Source organism: Sipha flava, unplaced genomic scaffold (genome assembly GCF_003268045.1).
Source record: "Sipha flava isolate LNK unplaced genomic scaffold, YSA_version1 217_pilon_pilon, whole genome shotgun sequence".
NCBI lineage: Eukaryota > Metazoa > Arthropoda > Insecta > Hemiptera > Aphididae > Sipha > Sipha flava.
The window spans coordinates 1,619,885-1,638,037 of NW_020272843.1; the positions used below are offsets into that span (position 1 = coordinate 1,619,885).

Here is an 18,153-nt window from a genome sequence, read left to right on the forward strand (position 1 = left end):
TGTTTGAAAAATTACTCCTATAATACATGAAAATAATATTTTTCCTAAAAGCCAGTTCGGTTTTAGATCTCAGCATAATATAATTCAACAGATTCGCCGAATTACCGACAACATAGTTACCTCCCTCGAACAAAATAAATTCTGCCCAGGAATTTTCCTTGATATTTCCCAAGTCTTTGACCAGGTGTGGTATGAAGGATTACTTTTTAAACTCAAGACATTTTTTCCTTTACCTTATTATTTAATATTAAAGATATTAAAGTCATACCTTGAAAACTGCTCATTTGTTGTACGATATTTAAATTCTTACTAGGATATAAAAAATATTGAAGCAGGAGTTCCTCCAAGGTAGTGACCTATCACCTGCGCTTTACAATGTATTCACTTCAGATATACCTACATCCTCAAATACACTACTTGCCATATTTGCTGACGACACTGCAATTTTAGCTTCTGACAAAGATTCAATCATAGCAGTTAATCTCTTACAACTTCATTTAAACAAAATTGCCCAATGGGCTAAAAAGTGGAAAATAAAAATCAATGAAGAAAAATCTTTACAAGTAAATTTTTCCTTAAGCCGAAATGAATGTTCTCAATTCTAAATTAATGAAAAACCGATCCCAATTCATCCCTCAACAAAATATTTGGGTATCATCCTTGATAAGCGCCTCAATTGTACTCCCCATATAAAATCAAAACGTAAACAAGCTAACTCTCGTCTTCACCTTCTAAAAACTCTCCTGAAATCCAAAATGTGTCTCAAATATAAAACTTTAATTTATAAAGCTACAATTAGACCCGTCTGGTCATATGGGATTCAAATTTGGGATTTTGCAAAACCTTCAAATATATGCCCACTCCAGGCTTTCTAATCTATTTGTCTAAGAATGCTAACGAGAGCCCCTTGGTTTTTTTACCAACGAATTTCTTCAAAAAGACCTCCAAATTCCCACATTCACAGAACTTGCCAAAATATATTATAAAAGATTCCACGCTATACTTTTGAACCATCCCAACCACCTCATCAAAAATATGTCTTCTTCCTCCTTTCTTGGTAATGTTCAATGATATCATGTCATTCAAGTGTATTTATTTTATCTTTTCTAGCTAACAAATTTACTCGTTGTTTTAATTAACAGATTGTAAATAACTTGTATTGAATAAAAAAAATAGAAAAAAAAACATAGGTAATAAAAAAATGGATTTAAATATATACTACCTACATCAGTAGATTGTCGCTTGATTACTAAAATTTGAGAAATTATTATAAGTCATGGATAACACTCTATTTTAAACCCGAAATCTAAAAAAATGAATACTGATTTTTGAAACCGAAATTGAAAAAAATGAATATCTATATTCGAAATCAAAAACGATATTGCAAAAAATAAATATCGAAATTTGAAACCAAAATGGAAATTAAAAAAAACATATCAATAATCAAAATTAAAATTAAAATCGAAATTTTTTATTTCCTTATTTTATTTTATTATCTTTTTATTTTATTATCCTATTTTATTATCCTTATTTATTTTATTTCCTTATTTTTTATTTCCCTGCTTACAATGTTGTAGAATGACTGGTGTATAGTTTCTCCGCAAAACAAAATACAACAATATCACAGCTGCTGAACGGGGTACACTGCAAAGTTTTAAATTCTATCGTAACGCCTCGAGTTCAGTTTTAGCTATTGAAATGTTATTTCGTTGAACCGAAAAAATATGTGAACTTCAGTTTTCGCGGAAGCAACATGGACACTTTTGCTTCTGTACGTACATTTCTGTGCACGTGGTGTGTGATTTCTGGCATTATTTTTTGAAAAACTTGACCTTTCATCAGTTTATCTTTGAAAAAATGCGAGGATATATCCATCATTTGTATGAAAATACAATCATAACGCGTCTTAATTCAAAAAACTTTTTTCTCGTCGTATTTGATTTTTGTTTAAATTTTATAGAAATAAACGAGTTTAAAATGTTTATTGAAAATATGCACTCAATTACAAACTAGTGTATAAATAAATGTACACATATGGTACAAGTTAAATCTCATAATTGATTTACTTATGTAAAACGATACAATTATTAATGATCAAAAGTAGTGGAATCCTTATTGGCCGTAATAACATTAATCGCCCGACAGATTTCTTTTTCATAGAATCCCTCAAACAAATAAGAACATAAAAAGAAAATTATAAGAATTATTTAATCGAAGAGAAACTTTGATGTATAATGTGCATGTTAAAGTTAGACATTATTTATTAGATATTAAGTTAACAGACAACGATTATTTGAAAAAATTCGCTGAGAACATATACGCAAGCGTTCAGCTAGAGATAATGCACCTAATTTTACAGCAATAAGACATTTAATCGTGCGAAGTAAATAATACTACTTGTTTCTTTATTGCAACTAATAAAGAACCATAATTAGTATATTATATGCTATTTTGTGCTTTAATGTGACGTATCGGGTTGATTATATGGTTGCAGTTTGTAACGCTAAGCTGTGTGTCTTCAAGTGTAATTATTTTTAGATCGCGATATAATCTGCGAGGCACCGATACGGTAAAATAAATTTAACAAGATGTGATCTCAATTTTAGTTTGCGTAGTTTTTGCTAAAAAGAAATACAGAGATAAAGAAAGAGAGGGGGGAGAGAGAGAGAGAGAGAGAGAGAGAGATAAACCTCAACTTAATTCATTTGATGTACAATAAATTTGTTTTTTATTACGATAACCCAAAATGAAAAAAAAAGAAAAAAGAGGACCTAAGGGAATGTAGTTGTTATTGGTTAATGTAAGTGGAGATATAAAGTGGAGTTGATTTACCTTCCTCCTTGTGGAAGCGAGGACATACAGAGTAAGAAAGGTTCGAAAGTAGATCAAAGAAACTTAGCCGAATTGTTAGGATTGAAAGTTAGATAGAATAACACTTATTTGGTTCGTTGTCAGTCTTCGTATGTCGATTATGAGGTTAAAATTGAGTTAAACAGAAATAGGATTCGATGAACTGATACTGTGTACTTCTCGACACTAGCACAGAACATTGACATTGCATAGCACTTGAATAATTAAATCGGCAAGTCCGTGTGCACATACTGATAATAGCACATCTTAATTCTAAACAATAAAAACCGAGGTGATTGACTGTCAGTGCACATACAGTGACTACTTACAAAGAAGAGCTCTTTGAAGGGTCTGATGCATATGTTGCTTAGGAGATTGCAGTGGGATGATCATTTGATCAAAGGTGACCACATTTGATGGGTATCCTAATTAAAATGATAACGGTTGTTGGGTACAGTAAGAGAATGGACGAGAATAGTCTCGACTTTTCTAGAAAAATCAAGACGGACACGGTACCTACGTTTTATTATCAGAAGTGTTGTCCTCGATTATTCTAGAACTGGCCTACCGTTTTATCCGCCGTCTAAACCGGTGACAACAAGCTATAAATGCACGTAGTCGTGATCAGGTAGACACAGTTTTATTTTAGTCGGTTGATCAGTTTTGTAATAATATCGGTATAGGTTTTTTACGTTGTTGTCGCGTTTTGGATATGACATAGTTTTTAAGTGAAACAAGTGCGTGTTTTATAACTTTATTGATTCTTGTTCTTTTTTTTTCCTTGATGCGTACCCAAAATTACAGACCACGTTTTTATTAATATTCTATATTCCCAGCGCCTGTTGATGCGTGGTTATCTCGACCAATTTTGTTCTCGGGATCTCACTCAAATAATGGCGTACCATCAGGTTTGGCCCTTATTATTTGATTTTTGTTTTATATGTGCATGCCAGTAGAATCGTTATTTATTGATTGTTAAATTGTGACACTCTCAAATGATGCTTATTATTACAATGTACACTTAAGTTCAACATTTATTTTTGATCGATTTAATAACGATTCCGAATAGGGTTGTTTATTGTTTTGAAACTAATGAAATCATCTTATTAAGACTTAATCAGAGGAATAAAGGCATTAAAAATAATTAACTTATAAATCCCCAAAATGAGAAATGTCAATTTATAAGTTTGAATAAAAGTATCGAGTCTCCTGTTCGATAGGGCTTGTATAGAATACCGTCTAAAGGTTTTCAAATTCATTAATTATTTTGATGTACCGTGGCCCCAAAACATGAGATAAAGCTGAACATTTATTATTTTCTCAGATGGACGATGAATCTTTTATGAGGTCCAAAACATTTATAATAAATAACATAAAACTTAATTTATTACAGTGTCTTTAACTTAGTTTTTGTTTCACCAAAAACTACTCGTACAAAGAAAAAGCATTATATCGTGCATAAATTTATATGCTAAATTGTACACAATCATTTTAAACTAATTTAACGTGAAAAATATATGGCTTGATAGTTCAAGCACGTAAAAAAAATACTTTTATTTTATAATCAAAATAATTGTTCCATTAATTTTGTAAAAATGTTATATTATATTTAATATATTCGAAATATATATTTGAAATATTTTTCTGAATACAATAAACCGTTTTCCAAAAGTTGTTAGACTATCAAGAATACATTTAAATTCAAAATCTGAATAGGTACTTGATTTATTCATATTTTCAAACTTTATTAATAATGGTTATACTAATATCGTATTTTTTCATTCACTGTTTAAATTAAAATCTAATTAAATATCAACAGCTACTAATCTATGTATTTACAAATTTCATTAAAATTAAAATATACAAAAAATACTCTGAACTTTTCAAAGATTTTAAAAGTTAGGATAGTTTTTAAAACTACACTACGTCTGCAAAGTTATTATTTCGATATTTATTTTTATTTTTTAGATTAGTTCAAAAAGAATAATAAAAATAATTTTACCATTGATGATAAATTTTAAAAGCAAATAATATTTTAAAATCTCAATACTCTAACGCACGGGTAAATCAACGACCAAAAAACATTAATTAATTTTTAAATTATTTATTAATCAGTTTTATTTTTGTACTTTGTTTGCTGTATAAAGTAATAAATTTTGAACGAATTGTTTTCAACATTTTTTCAACTTTTTCAAAATTGTAGGAACGCACCAAAAGTTACACATACTAACACTTCAGATGGGATATTTGACATGCTATTAAAGATACGTCAGAGAAATTAATAATGTTTATTCTCAGTATATAGTTTCACATTATACATAAGAAATTACTTTTAAATAAGAATTGAATATCTCCGGTAAACAGCAATTTTCGTGTTTATTAATATACTTCTATAAAATAAGTAAATATAATATTTTACTTCAAGAATATACAAAACTCTAGCTGTTACATTCTTACAATTTACTGTCATATGAATTTTTAATATGAGTGTTTCACTATTTTACCGTTGGATACCTAGACTGTTTTTGTATTATTTTAAGGCGATACCATACTGTTTAAAAATTTAAAAAATCTTAAACGGCCTTCGGGATTATTTCTGAAACTTATCGAACAGATTTTAATCACTGTCGCTAAAAAATGATATGTACATCCGAAATCTTAAAAGAGAATTTCTTTCAATCCTTTATAAACTATAAATCGTTTTAGACACTTGCTTTCGATAGATTAGTTTCGGATATCAACCCTTCATATTTCAATGCAAGGTTTAACGGATTGTAAAAGTTATATAAAATTTTAATATTTTGAAAATCTTGACGAACGATATTGTATTATTTTTAAGCGCACTAAAACAACGGTCGGAATAAAACCCAAGTCGGTGTAATTATTTATTTCAAACGCTATTTTTGTTTTTAGTTTTATTAAAAAGAAAAAATATATATATATAATAATCTATAGAACTGCAACATTTGGGTTATACTCCAGTGACAGTAGTCAGTTGAACGAAATTAGTCGATCAATGAGTACCGTCGCCTTCACTATCCTTTCCAACAATGGTACTGCAAATATTCTGGCATCTCGAAAGACGAGTTACGTTTCGACCAAAACTCTTATAGCCGTCTTAGAATCCATTGGAAAAACGAAATATATTTTTCACTATAGACGATTTTCTATTATTTGTTCACATCAACATAACCGGATTTTTTATTTACTTAGATAACCCATCACGTTTCTAGTAAACCTATACCGAACAATGCGCCAAATAAGTAATTTAGGTGGACAAAACTAATTAAATTGCGGTAGCACAAAAACTGATAAATGTTTGAAAATAATATATCTTAATATTATAAATGATAAGAATATCAGCGTTTGATAACAATAATTATAAGGTATTGGTCTGATATAATTCATAAATGGCTAGACAGTGGTTACGTATCATTTATGATTGCGTTTTTTGTGAAAATTAGTAAATATAAAATAACTAGACTCTACGATTTGTGACACTTAGTTTTTTTTTTTTTTAAATGAATATCATAAATGTAAAAGGTAAGCAAAATGTAAATAAATTTCTTATATTTATAGTTCTGTATACCATAATTTAACATAAAATAAAAATGTATTATGTGTATAGTTGTATAATTATAGTTTTCCAAAAAAAAGTGGGTTGAGGCAGGCTAATTTGTTTACAGACATATACCTAAATAGACCTTTGAGAATATGAATTAATTTTCAATTGCCAAAAAATGCTAATAATATAACAAAAAGTTTTTTTTTTTTAGAAACTACATTAAAAATGACGATTTTTCAATGTGTTTCGAGATAATAGTAAAATTTTACAATCATTGACTGGGGCATCCAAAAAAATTATATTCGAATTTGCAAAATCTAAAATACCAAACTGCGATATAATGTATGAATACCTACAATAAGGTTTTGGAAAACAAAATAACTGGCTACTGTAATTCTTTAAATAAAAAATGGACATCAGCAAAATGCACTTTTTTTATAATGATTATGAATCAAAACCTTTTGGAGGACCAAATTCAGTTTAATTTAAATTTTCATTTCTATCTTACTACGGTTGATGGTAAAATAAATAATATTTTATGTAACTAATTGATCATCATTTCATCAGTTTATATAATTCATCAAGTCAAACCTTCAATATTTGTAAATGTTAGCCTAAAGATGTGAATAACTTGGAGATCATAAATAGTTTAAAATGCAATTATAATAATTTTCAATATGGAATATCCTTATTATATGTATGGATAAAATGTTTAAAGTGCATGATTCTTATAGCATATTATAAAAAATAATAATAGAGTTAAACAAAAGGGCAATTGTCGAGCAAAAAAATTAAATAGTTATTAAAAAAAAAAAAAGAAAACTGTCTATGACAAAAATTGAGAATAAAAGTAGATAAAATTGAGCAAGCAATGATACAAATAATACTGGTAATATAGGAAGGGGATTTTTTGAACACGCACAAGATGTTTCAAAGATTAACTGTGTTAAATAAAATACTTATTCTAGTTTAAAAGTTATTTTAAGTATTTTAGTGTGTAGTTATAATGTGAAATCTGAAAATACGACAATTATGAGAAAGATACTTTAAAGTTATATTTACAATTGGATCCTTGGTATGGAATACTACCAAGCATCCCTAGATTTTTGTACACGGTTCAAGACCCATACAACTTGATTATTTTCCTACCGGGAATTTATTCGGAGAAGCGCAAGGAGCACGATACAAGGATTATATAAGATTTAGGCTACAAAACATTCGTAAAACCTCAATAATAGACACCAGTACTGAAATCTTACACATGTTTTTAATTTCCTTTGACCCTCTCATTATTTCTAAAAGTACACAAAATATCAAAAAGAAGAATAATACATTATGTTCTGAATTAATGAATTTATTAAGTGATAATATAGAAACGCATAATACTAGTGATTTAGAATTTAGAAGTAGTAGTAGTGAATACTCAGAGTTTGATTCAAGTGACTGTTCTATAAACATAATTACATAATTCGATTTTTATCAATAACGATCAGAATTTAAATGTTTATTATAATTTGGAAACTTAGATTAAATTAACTAGACATGTAAATATCTTCTTTTTTTTTTTAATAATAAAGTACAAAGAATTTATTATTTTTTTTTTCGATTTAATTCGTACAATTTATCATATTAATATTATTTAAACTTATTACTTATATAAATCTGAAAAGTAAAAATATAAGGGTTAGATTAATTTTGTTGTAAAGTTTTAAGTTTATATTACTTATATAGCTGTTATTTAATTATTAAAAAATATGCAATATGAAATAAAGTATTTTATTATATATGCACCTAGACTAAGTCAAGACAAGTCTTGTATAAACATAATTGAATCCGGTGTAGAAAATAATTTTGTTAATTTAAATCATATAAATGTATATATTCATTTTTAATTATTTTTACCTAATGAACAACATGTTTAAAGTAAGTTAAAATTCAAAAAAAAAAAATTTCTCCACCTAAATTGATGATTTGGCCCACTGTGTACTAGATGTTTCACGAAGATATGAACATTATTACATTGAGCGAACGAAAATTTCTATACGAGATATAGCGAATTCACCTACGAGTATGAATACGTAAGTTTCAACGCGAAAAAAATACATTTAATGTATCTTGGACATTCCTTCGCGAGTAAAAATTATAACAAGTAAAAATTTATTTTTGACTATATCATGCACATATTTCAAAACATGCAATGCAATAGGTGTGGTTGTTTGTTTTTGTGTTTCATAAAAAAAAAAGTTTAATATCTAATCCAATAATTAAATTAATATAAAATACTTAATTCGAATATTATAATAATATAAAATTAGAATATTTTACAATTTTATACTTACAGGTACACAAAATAATAACCATACATTATCTATTTTTTCATTCGCTTATACAGTTCAATAAGTAATGCATTACATTTTAGAAAAAATTCCATAATTTGTATTCATACTCCTGCCGATATATTTTTTTTGTCAGAACTTTTACGAACCTACTGGTATATTTTTGATCGTGTCGTAAATTTTACCTTGCAGCCGCTTAGATTATACCTGCTACGTTTCATGTAGTAACTTACTAAGCTCCATTAGATTGTATTAACGATGTTCGTATATACCTTTATGAGGTATTCTGTACCACGTTTACTTTATTCTATCAGAAAGTAGACCATGAGTAACAGACGATTCGATCGTTCGTAGAATTAATAACATGTAACACGATATTATATAACAGTATACGATTGAAACAAAACACAAAAAATGGAAATAAAAATATGTGTATTATTATAATAGTAGTATACATTTTCTAATACAACCGGAGCTGCAGTGTCGTATTTTGTATCAACGCTAACCAATTGGAAACAATCATGCGGAATTTATGACACATACGCTGTAATAACGGTATCGCCTCCTCGTGTCGTTTCACATATTATTATTATTTTATTGCCTAAACGTACAAAAAGGCACACGTGTACCTCCACTTAAAATATGACGTATATTGTAATAACATATCAAAACACATTTTGGACTTTGGAACGGGTCCGAATCGATATTGCTACATTTTCGCTTTTGGCTCTTTATATGCAGTAGCGTAGGAAGTATTTCACCATTGGTCCAATCGAATTTGAAAACAAAATCCGCCTAGTTTGACAGTGCATATGATTAAAAAAAAAAAAAAAAAAAAAATTAACACTAAATACTTTTAAAGTCTAATTATTATTTTGCGCGTCCCTGGCGTGGGCACAATTCGTCATACTACCCAAGTGCGTGGAATGGAAACCGAAGATACAATTCGAAGGGATTTAAAGTATTCGTAAAATACACTATCGATACACAATAATATGACAAAATTATGTTCCGATCGTATAATTTACGAATACATAACATTGTTAAGTGCTCTGAAATAAATTTAAATGATTAGTCGTGTTACATATTCATTAACACGTATTTAGTTCCGACCTGAGGGGACTTATTATTATCAAAAATATAATTCGCATGGGTTTTACAAATAGGTAGATATCCTTTATTTTCTGTTATATCACAAACCTTTTTTTGGGCGGTAGACTGGTGCATCATAAGTAGGAATCATAAGCGGATATTATACTGTTTTTATATAGTATTCAAAGCGAATAAGATGATTGTGACTAATCACAAATATTGACTATTGTTTTTTTTTTTTTTAAAGACATTTTTTGAATTTGAAATTGTGATTGACGTGTGATCTGAAGGTTATAGACGTTTTAGTTGCTTCACAAACTTTTTTCCGAATTAAGATATTTTGAACCTTCTGTGTACAATTTGATACTTTGTAATACTTAAACAAAATTAAAGTGAGACATTTTGATCCTTTTCTGAAAAATATTAAATCAGAAAAGGATTAAATTGTCCAAGAACAGAATGAATGGTCACAAGGAAATTCATAAAAATATATGTGAATTAATAAATAGTTTTATCAGTACAGAAATTTTAATTTCCTTTTAATTTTTTTTCAACCAGAAATAGATTTTCTGATTTTCACATTCACCGTTGTATGAGCTATGCCATATTTCAAGTATAATATTTTTATGAAACATCATAATTTATGTTTCTTCAAACAAGTATACATTTTTTTCTCAATGTTGTTTCTGTTACATAATTGTATTTCGTTTTTTATTTATTATTACTTTAATAGAAATTAAATTCATTAAAAAATAACATCGAGACATTCAACTTACGGACATCAGCTTTTATAACATAATAACATAATTTGGTGAGTGGAGCGATGAAAAATAAACGCTATAGGTTTTATAAGATATGTCTTAGCGAATTTAATGTAATTTTTAAAATGGCCAATAAAATCTATTTTGAAATTATTAATGTATTTCATAATATTGAAATATGATTTTTTTTTTTTCAGTTTGCCATGAAGGATTCAAATGTGATAGGAAGAGATGTATCCCAATGGATTGGAGATGTGACGGACATTTTGACTGTGAAGATCATTCGGACGAAATGAGATGTTCCCAATGTCCAGGTAATTTTGTTTATTATATAAGTTAACGATAACATATTTCATAGGCCCACAATTTTGGGTTCAATATTTCTGTAACACATTATAATAATTATATAATAACGGGATGTGTTGTGCGTGTTAATAACTCCGGGGGTTTTCGTTCTTCGTTATTAATTAATATCAAGTATAGAATTTATCGCCGGTCAGTTAGCGAGAAAATCTATGGTATAATAAACAGTTTGTGTATGATGTAAAGGAGGGAACACACCTGTCACTGCCGATAACTATTCGGATTACTTTTAACCATATCACCCTTATAATTACTGACCAACAGATTTATGGAAAATTATTTTGAAACATAAACCAACGATATCCTACGGATAAGAGAGTCTCTTAAGGACAGACACAAAGGTCACCGTCACAAATATAATTTCATTAAATAGTTTTGTATTAAAAGCCTTTCATATATGTACAGATTAAAAATTGTCAATGGAAAGCAGCAGGACACCACTAGAACTATAAGAGTTTTTCACAAAATACGTTGCCACCTGGGTACACGACTATATAGGCTTAGGTGCGAATACATTTTTAAAACTTAAAGGGGTACTACAAAAAACAAAAATCTAAAACAATATTACCTACTAATTATTTATAACACTATAGTCGTAAAATGCAATAGACACGCATATACAGGTAAATTTAACGCACAAATATTATAAGAATTTCATCAGTTCCATTAATATATGTGAACAACATCAAACTCTTCCCGTCAGTCAACATAAGTGTAAGTTGGAAAGGAAAATGTGTGATGATAGTTTTATTGCCAATGAGATTTCCAATAAAAAAATGCTTGATCGTGACGCGGTTCTCGATAAAATTTTAAATATGAACGTTAAAAACGAGTTTTTCGCGTACTCCGTGGAAATGTTACACCAAACGCGGAAATGCTTGACACAAGATCACGATAACGCGATGTGAAAATGGGTAAATTAATCGATAATTTGATTGAAATTTAGATTATTTAAATTATTTTCACATATAACGTTTACAACACCCTTTACGTAACGATTGCACCAGTGAATCGAAGCACAAGCCGCTGCTGGAATATGAGAAATATAACAATAAAAATAAATAATAATATTGTGAATTCCAAAAATGAAGATGTTATTACGTATCAGAAAGGGTGGCATTACGGTGTGTGGAGTCGTAAGTGTTAAGGGGTTACATGATTTCATACGGTCTGTATTAATATTGTCTGAGAAAATTATTCTCTTAACGCGAAATCTATCATCCGGACGTTCCCCCTTCCCCTAGGTTCTACGTACGGTCATTGCACGTGGTAATATTATTAATATCTGTGCATTGGTCATCAACCTTTTCACATGCCCGTGCATAGCAAAAGTTCCGACATTTTTCTCGTGTCACTCATAACAATAATCACAGATTTATTGATTTCATATTTGATGCCTTATTAACGCGATTATTCGGATTAAATTTTATCTGATTACCACTGGTTGAAAATCATCGATACCGCTGTTTCCCGAAGTGTGAGCCGAAAGTATACGGATCGATAAATATGATGCACGATCCCATGTTAGATAGATATTTTATATCACAGTTCTTGGCTTATGCAGCGATTAGCAATAGATCACTGAATCCCGAGGATCTCATAGGCCGTAATCCGAATTTGGAGAGAACAAATTTAAGGAATGAACTCGCGACGGGTAAAAGGCTGCAAGTATATGGGTGAGAGCGAAGACGAGCTTAAATCAAGCGGACTCAAACTAGGATCGTACATCGTGTAATCATATTCACCTCGAGATCGGGTCTTACCGATTGTTTGCCCGAATGAATTTCGTCTGTTTTTTAACGTTTTATTCCAATTGTTTCCCGTGGGCACACGAATGCCGTTCAAAATGTATTTGCGGTACGTGCGCTACGTGGAATTTCGGTGCGAAATAATTTCGCGAGCTAAACGCAGAAAATGAACCGTTTTCAAGGGAATCGAATACACAGGTAGCTTTCCGTATTCGCCGAAAAATGGTGTACTAGTTGGACGGACCGTCAGCACGCGTGAGTTAATACAGCACGTACGGTTATAGGATCACGGCCACGGTTCTTGGAAATCTGTGGCGTACGTACGAACATCCACATGTTACGCGCACTTCTCGGCAATCCGACCTGTATCCAGATTTTAGTATTTTCGGATATTAATTCGACAGAACTCGGAAATTCGTACGGTTGACGTACAAATGAACGGTATTGCGAAATTCTGATTTCATGGGTGGAGTGTCCCACCCCTATTATGATCCTTTTATGATGTTATAATTCAATTTAAAGTGCCATGCAAATGATAGGATTGGTCATCAAAATACGTACAAAGTCGTACACGGTAACTGTTACTTATCAGAAAACATTGAAATACGAAATGGAATGGAATGTGATGATACGTACGTAAATAATTTAAATAATAATAATTTACTTCTGTTTCACCATGAGTTGCGATCAAAAACATATTTCTTCGCAGACTGCGACAATCGAAAACCCAAAAACAGTTGAAAAATGCATCCGGTAATTACTCAATGTGTGATTTAAATCTTCAAGAAATGAAATGAAATGAAATGTTTGATTCTTTATTTTCTTCTATAGGTACAACAGAAAATTGATTTTTTATTGGTTTATTTCGTATTTACTTAGAACAAATAAATTTCATTTATTTTTTATTTTATTTTTTCTCAAAATGCGCTTTAACTGTGATGTTTTTAGCAAAGGAAATTGAATAAAAATGATTTTTTTATAAAACACGAATTTGAGCAAACTGATAATTCAAACTTTATTGTCAATAACCGGCTTCTGGTAGTGTATTTTTATTTTCTTCTTTATCTTGTCGCTCTAAATTCACATGCTCTTACAAACGACCAGCTTTCAAGAGATCTCGGAGATTCGATACTGATATGCGTTCACTTTGTCTTTCGCAAATGCAATGTAGCAAAAAAAAAAAAAAACTTTTTATCCATCATTATGACTGATGAATTGGAATGATGAGGATTTTCAAAACAAAAAACAAAATCAATATCTGCATAGACTCTACTATAGACCGATCAAATCAAAGTTTTATTTTATACTAAACGTTTACACTAAACAAAGAATACAATATTTAAACATTTTCATGTTATTGAAATTCAATTTATGAAAGTTGATAGTATAAATCTAAAAAAGTGGCTAAATCGATCTCAAGTAAACTTTATGCCGAATTCAAATGTGTTTAGAAAATCACTTCCAATTAGGGCTGTGTGATTATTTTATTTTCATATAATTTATGTATAGAAAATTAAACTGGTTATAATCGATTATAAAAGTAATTTTTTGTACAAAAATTATGATAGGTTATTATCAGCTAATAAATTACAAGCCTGGTAATTAACGAGTTAATAAGTTAAAAGTTAACTTCATTTTTAATTTAATAGAACATGAACTCAATAAACTTAACTTAAATGTGGTAAAAAATATCATTAACTTGCTCAACCTTGATAAATTATAATCGGTTATTATATATACATAAATTATAATAAATTATAATTGATAATATTTTACAATTAAGAATTTTAATCTAAAAATCATTTGTCACGACTTAACTGATTATTTGATACTTTCATTTAATAGGAATATATTTAATTAGGAAAACAAATAAAAAGTTCTTACATATTCAATATAAAAGTAAACAGAAATCAATTAAATTCATATATATTTATAGTGACATAATGATACTCGTTAATGTTTATACTGTTCTAATAGTGGAAAGTAAGAGGGATTTTAAGCTAAAAATTTTAATGTTTCGAAAACAATACCGTGAGTCCGTAATCGTTTCAAACGATTACGTCCATCCGTTATCGACGTCCGTACATTTTGCATATTGATGACGGGACCGTAACTACGATAAAATCATGGACGTGTGTACCGTCCGATAAATCGCTATGTATGCTTTAGTTTATTAGTTCACTGAGCTTTTGAAAATTAACAGAAATGATTATATTTGCATGTCGTAATTGATATTGAAGGTTTTCACCTGTTAGGTTTGAGCGTGATTTATCTTTGGCGAATTTAATTTTCGAAAAAACGGTTCACATATGAAAGTCAATTCAAAAGCACATACAACTTTTTGTCCCAAATTCTTTTGTGATATTAATGTTATAAAAATCTATTTTTGACTTTGATGTTTCAAAAATGCGGTTTAATTCATTATTGTATTGTAAGTCAATGAGTTCCATTTGAAGATCTTCTGGGGCCGACTTGAAATTAGTATGAAAAGGAGATGAATATATTTCAAATATTTTCTTGTATTTGTCTAAATTAGTGAAACGACTTTCAAAAACAGCTGTAAGTTTCCTTATTTCTTTTACATATTTAATGTTATTGATATATATATATATATATTTTTTCAAATTTCCAATTCGTTTAGCAATGGGAAATGTTGAACTTTATTATTTTTTAATTGAAATTCAAATACAAATATTTTCTTCTGAAATGCATTGATGTTATTGAATGAGTCAATTATTGAATTATTATTTCCCTGTAATGATATATTTAATTGGTTGAGTTTTTTGATAATATCTACTAAAAAAAGGTAAATCCGATAACCATTCATCATTACTTAATTCTAATACTGATTTTTGCTTTTCATTCATAAACAAATCAATTTCATGACGTAACTCATAAAATCTTTATAAACATTTTCCTTCTGACTTGACTGAAATATACTACGCCACCGTATTCTGAATTCAATTCTTTCAAGAACTCTATGTTGGAGCGGAAGAACATGTGATCGAATTCACTGTTTTTACAACTTGCATAACATGGTTTATCGACAATACTTGTGAACAAATATTTTATTGATAAATCAAACAGTTTGTTACGATTACGTTGTTAATAATACGTATTCCGCATTTTGCGGGAATTCCAAAATATTTTATTGGGAAAAAATACATTTTTTTTGTAAATGTTTGATAATCATGTCACTAACTTTCCAAGGTGGGCGCATGCAGTCCGCGGGCCGCGGGTTGGCCATGTTCTGATTTACAATCACAAATCTTATAGTTTAATATAATATTTTAACAAATCAATGTAACATTGTAATATAGTTGTGTATACTAGCTAACAATAATACGAATAGAAATAAGAACTTAAAAATAGTATGGCTTCATTTAAATAAGGGTTTTATGTGTAACGGCTCCATGTGCCGCATTGAAATGGAAACTTGTTCATCTAATCGCCGTATTCTTCGATTGTAATGTTTTATTTTTAAAAATACATATGCTGCATTATTATTTATTTTCGCCTTTCATTCAACTGTTCAACTTCTGTGATCATTCAGTTCATTAAATTTTTCCATTTCATAGTGAAAGGTATTTGTATTTCAACGTTTCTTTTTTTTTTTTTTATTTATATATTCATAATTGCAATGAATGAATACGTGCCAAACAATATAATTGTATTGAATGTAACGTCATTCATGAGTTTACCGAAAAGATTCTAAAAATATAGCTCAGGCGTTTGAATTATTTTGACTTTTATTCTAAATGTAACTAATCAACTTTATAACTATATGGTATAGCACTTAACTTACATTTTTTTTTCTTTTTATGATAAAAAGTTATTCTACCTAATATATCGTATAAATTATAGTTGACGCCTAATGAGTAAATATTTTACTAAGGTAATACATCATAAAGTTATAGCTATAAGTAGAACTGGGATTTATATGCAATAAAATTTGTAAAGTATGCATTTTATTTACCAAAATTATGCAAAAAAAAATGGTTCTATTTAATCGACAATAGGCAAAATCATGGACGTACTGAAAACCAATTAATTTGAACTTGAGGAAAAAACATGCAAATGCATATAAATCCTAGCCCAAGTTATAAACCAGCCATAAGTTATTGATAATAAACTAATAAATAGCATCACATCGTCAATATTTCAATTATTATATATAATAAATTAATAAAAATTAATTATAAATGCAATATAATATATTTGAGAACCAATCAATACACTGTCGGAAAAGTAAATTTATAAAACAATTTTGAAGAAGTAAAATAATACTATAATATCTCTTATACTCTTACTCAGAGTTATAATAATTAATTTTTATTAAACTTATAATCAAGAGCGTATTTGTGTCGAGGCCATGGGGGGGAGGGGGGGCGAAATTTTTCTTCGATAGAAACTTAAAAATAATTTATAGTTCATTATAGGGTCATACCCAAGGGTGGTTTTTCGGGTCGGGAACCCCCCTCCCATTTCAATTTCTACATACTCAATGGTATAGTAGTAAATAGTATATTGTGTATTTTAATTTCCCATTATCTTCAATATACAAAGTTTATAGATTATATAAAATACCTATAATGTATAAACCATGTTTGATTTATACTGCTTTTTTAATATTATTTATTATTGTTAGTTAAATAATGTATTTTTTATAACATTTTACTACCAAAAAAAATTGATTTCAAATTATAATACCTATTACAGTAAACCTTTATGCAGAATATGTGTGATATGTATATAACTAATGTGATTGTTACTATAGTTATTAACAGTAATTTGTTGGTATTGAATTAAACTATAATAATAATTAGAGAATAGATAAAATAAAAATGTTGGACCCCTCTCTAAAAAATTCCTGGAAACGCCTCTGGTTCATTATTTACATCTCATGTTCCTGTTGCTCATTCGAGTGAATAAATAAAAATATAAGTACCGAATTGAATTAAATATTAATTTAATAAATATATTTAAAACTTACTGCATATAAAATAAGTATTAATTTAACAACACAAATAATTCTTATATTAAAACTGTACCTTCAGTCTGAATCCTGTATTAAAAAAACAACAAATAATCATAGTATTAATAGTACCTATTAATTATTTTTTAAAAACTTTAAAAAAACAATTAAGATAGGTAACTTAATTTAACAAATATCTAGGTAGAAAACATAAGGTTGGTAACTAGTCAAATAACAAATTCGTAATTTCCTTTTTTTCATTTAAAAAAATTTGTTGAATGTTTCATCAATGGATATAATAATATTTTTATGCAAATGCAGCAAAGTCAAACCTGTTAGACTATGCTGGCCTATTCTAGATCTTAACCATGTTTTCAATTTACAAAAATATATTTTTGGTCAGTATTTGCAAGTTAAAGAATATGGAAACAAATATTGTCAGTTATTATGATTATTATTTGTG

General features: G+C 28.7%; 1 protein-coding gene across 2 annotated transcripts in view; it reads left to right on the plus strand.

Annotated features, from left to right (window-relative positions):
* Window positions 1-18,153, plus strand: part of LOC112683028 (atrial natriuretic peptide-converting enzyme) — a 197,684-nt gene that overhangs the window by 139,948 nt on the left and 39,583 nt on the right. For both annotated transcript variants that reach the window (XM_025553868.1, XM_025553869.1), the window contains exon 12: window positions 10,802-10,918. In XM_025553868.1, the coding sequence (XP_025409653.1) occupies window positions 10,802-10,918 (117 nt within the window). The remainder of the gene's footprint in view (window positions 1-10,801; window positions 10,919-18,153) is intronic.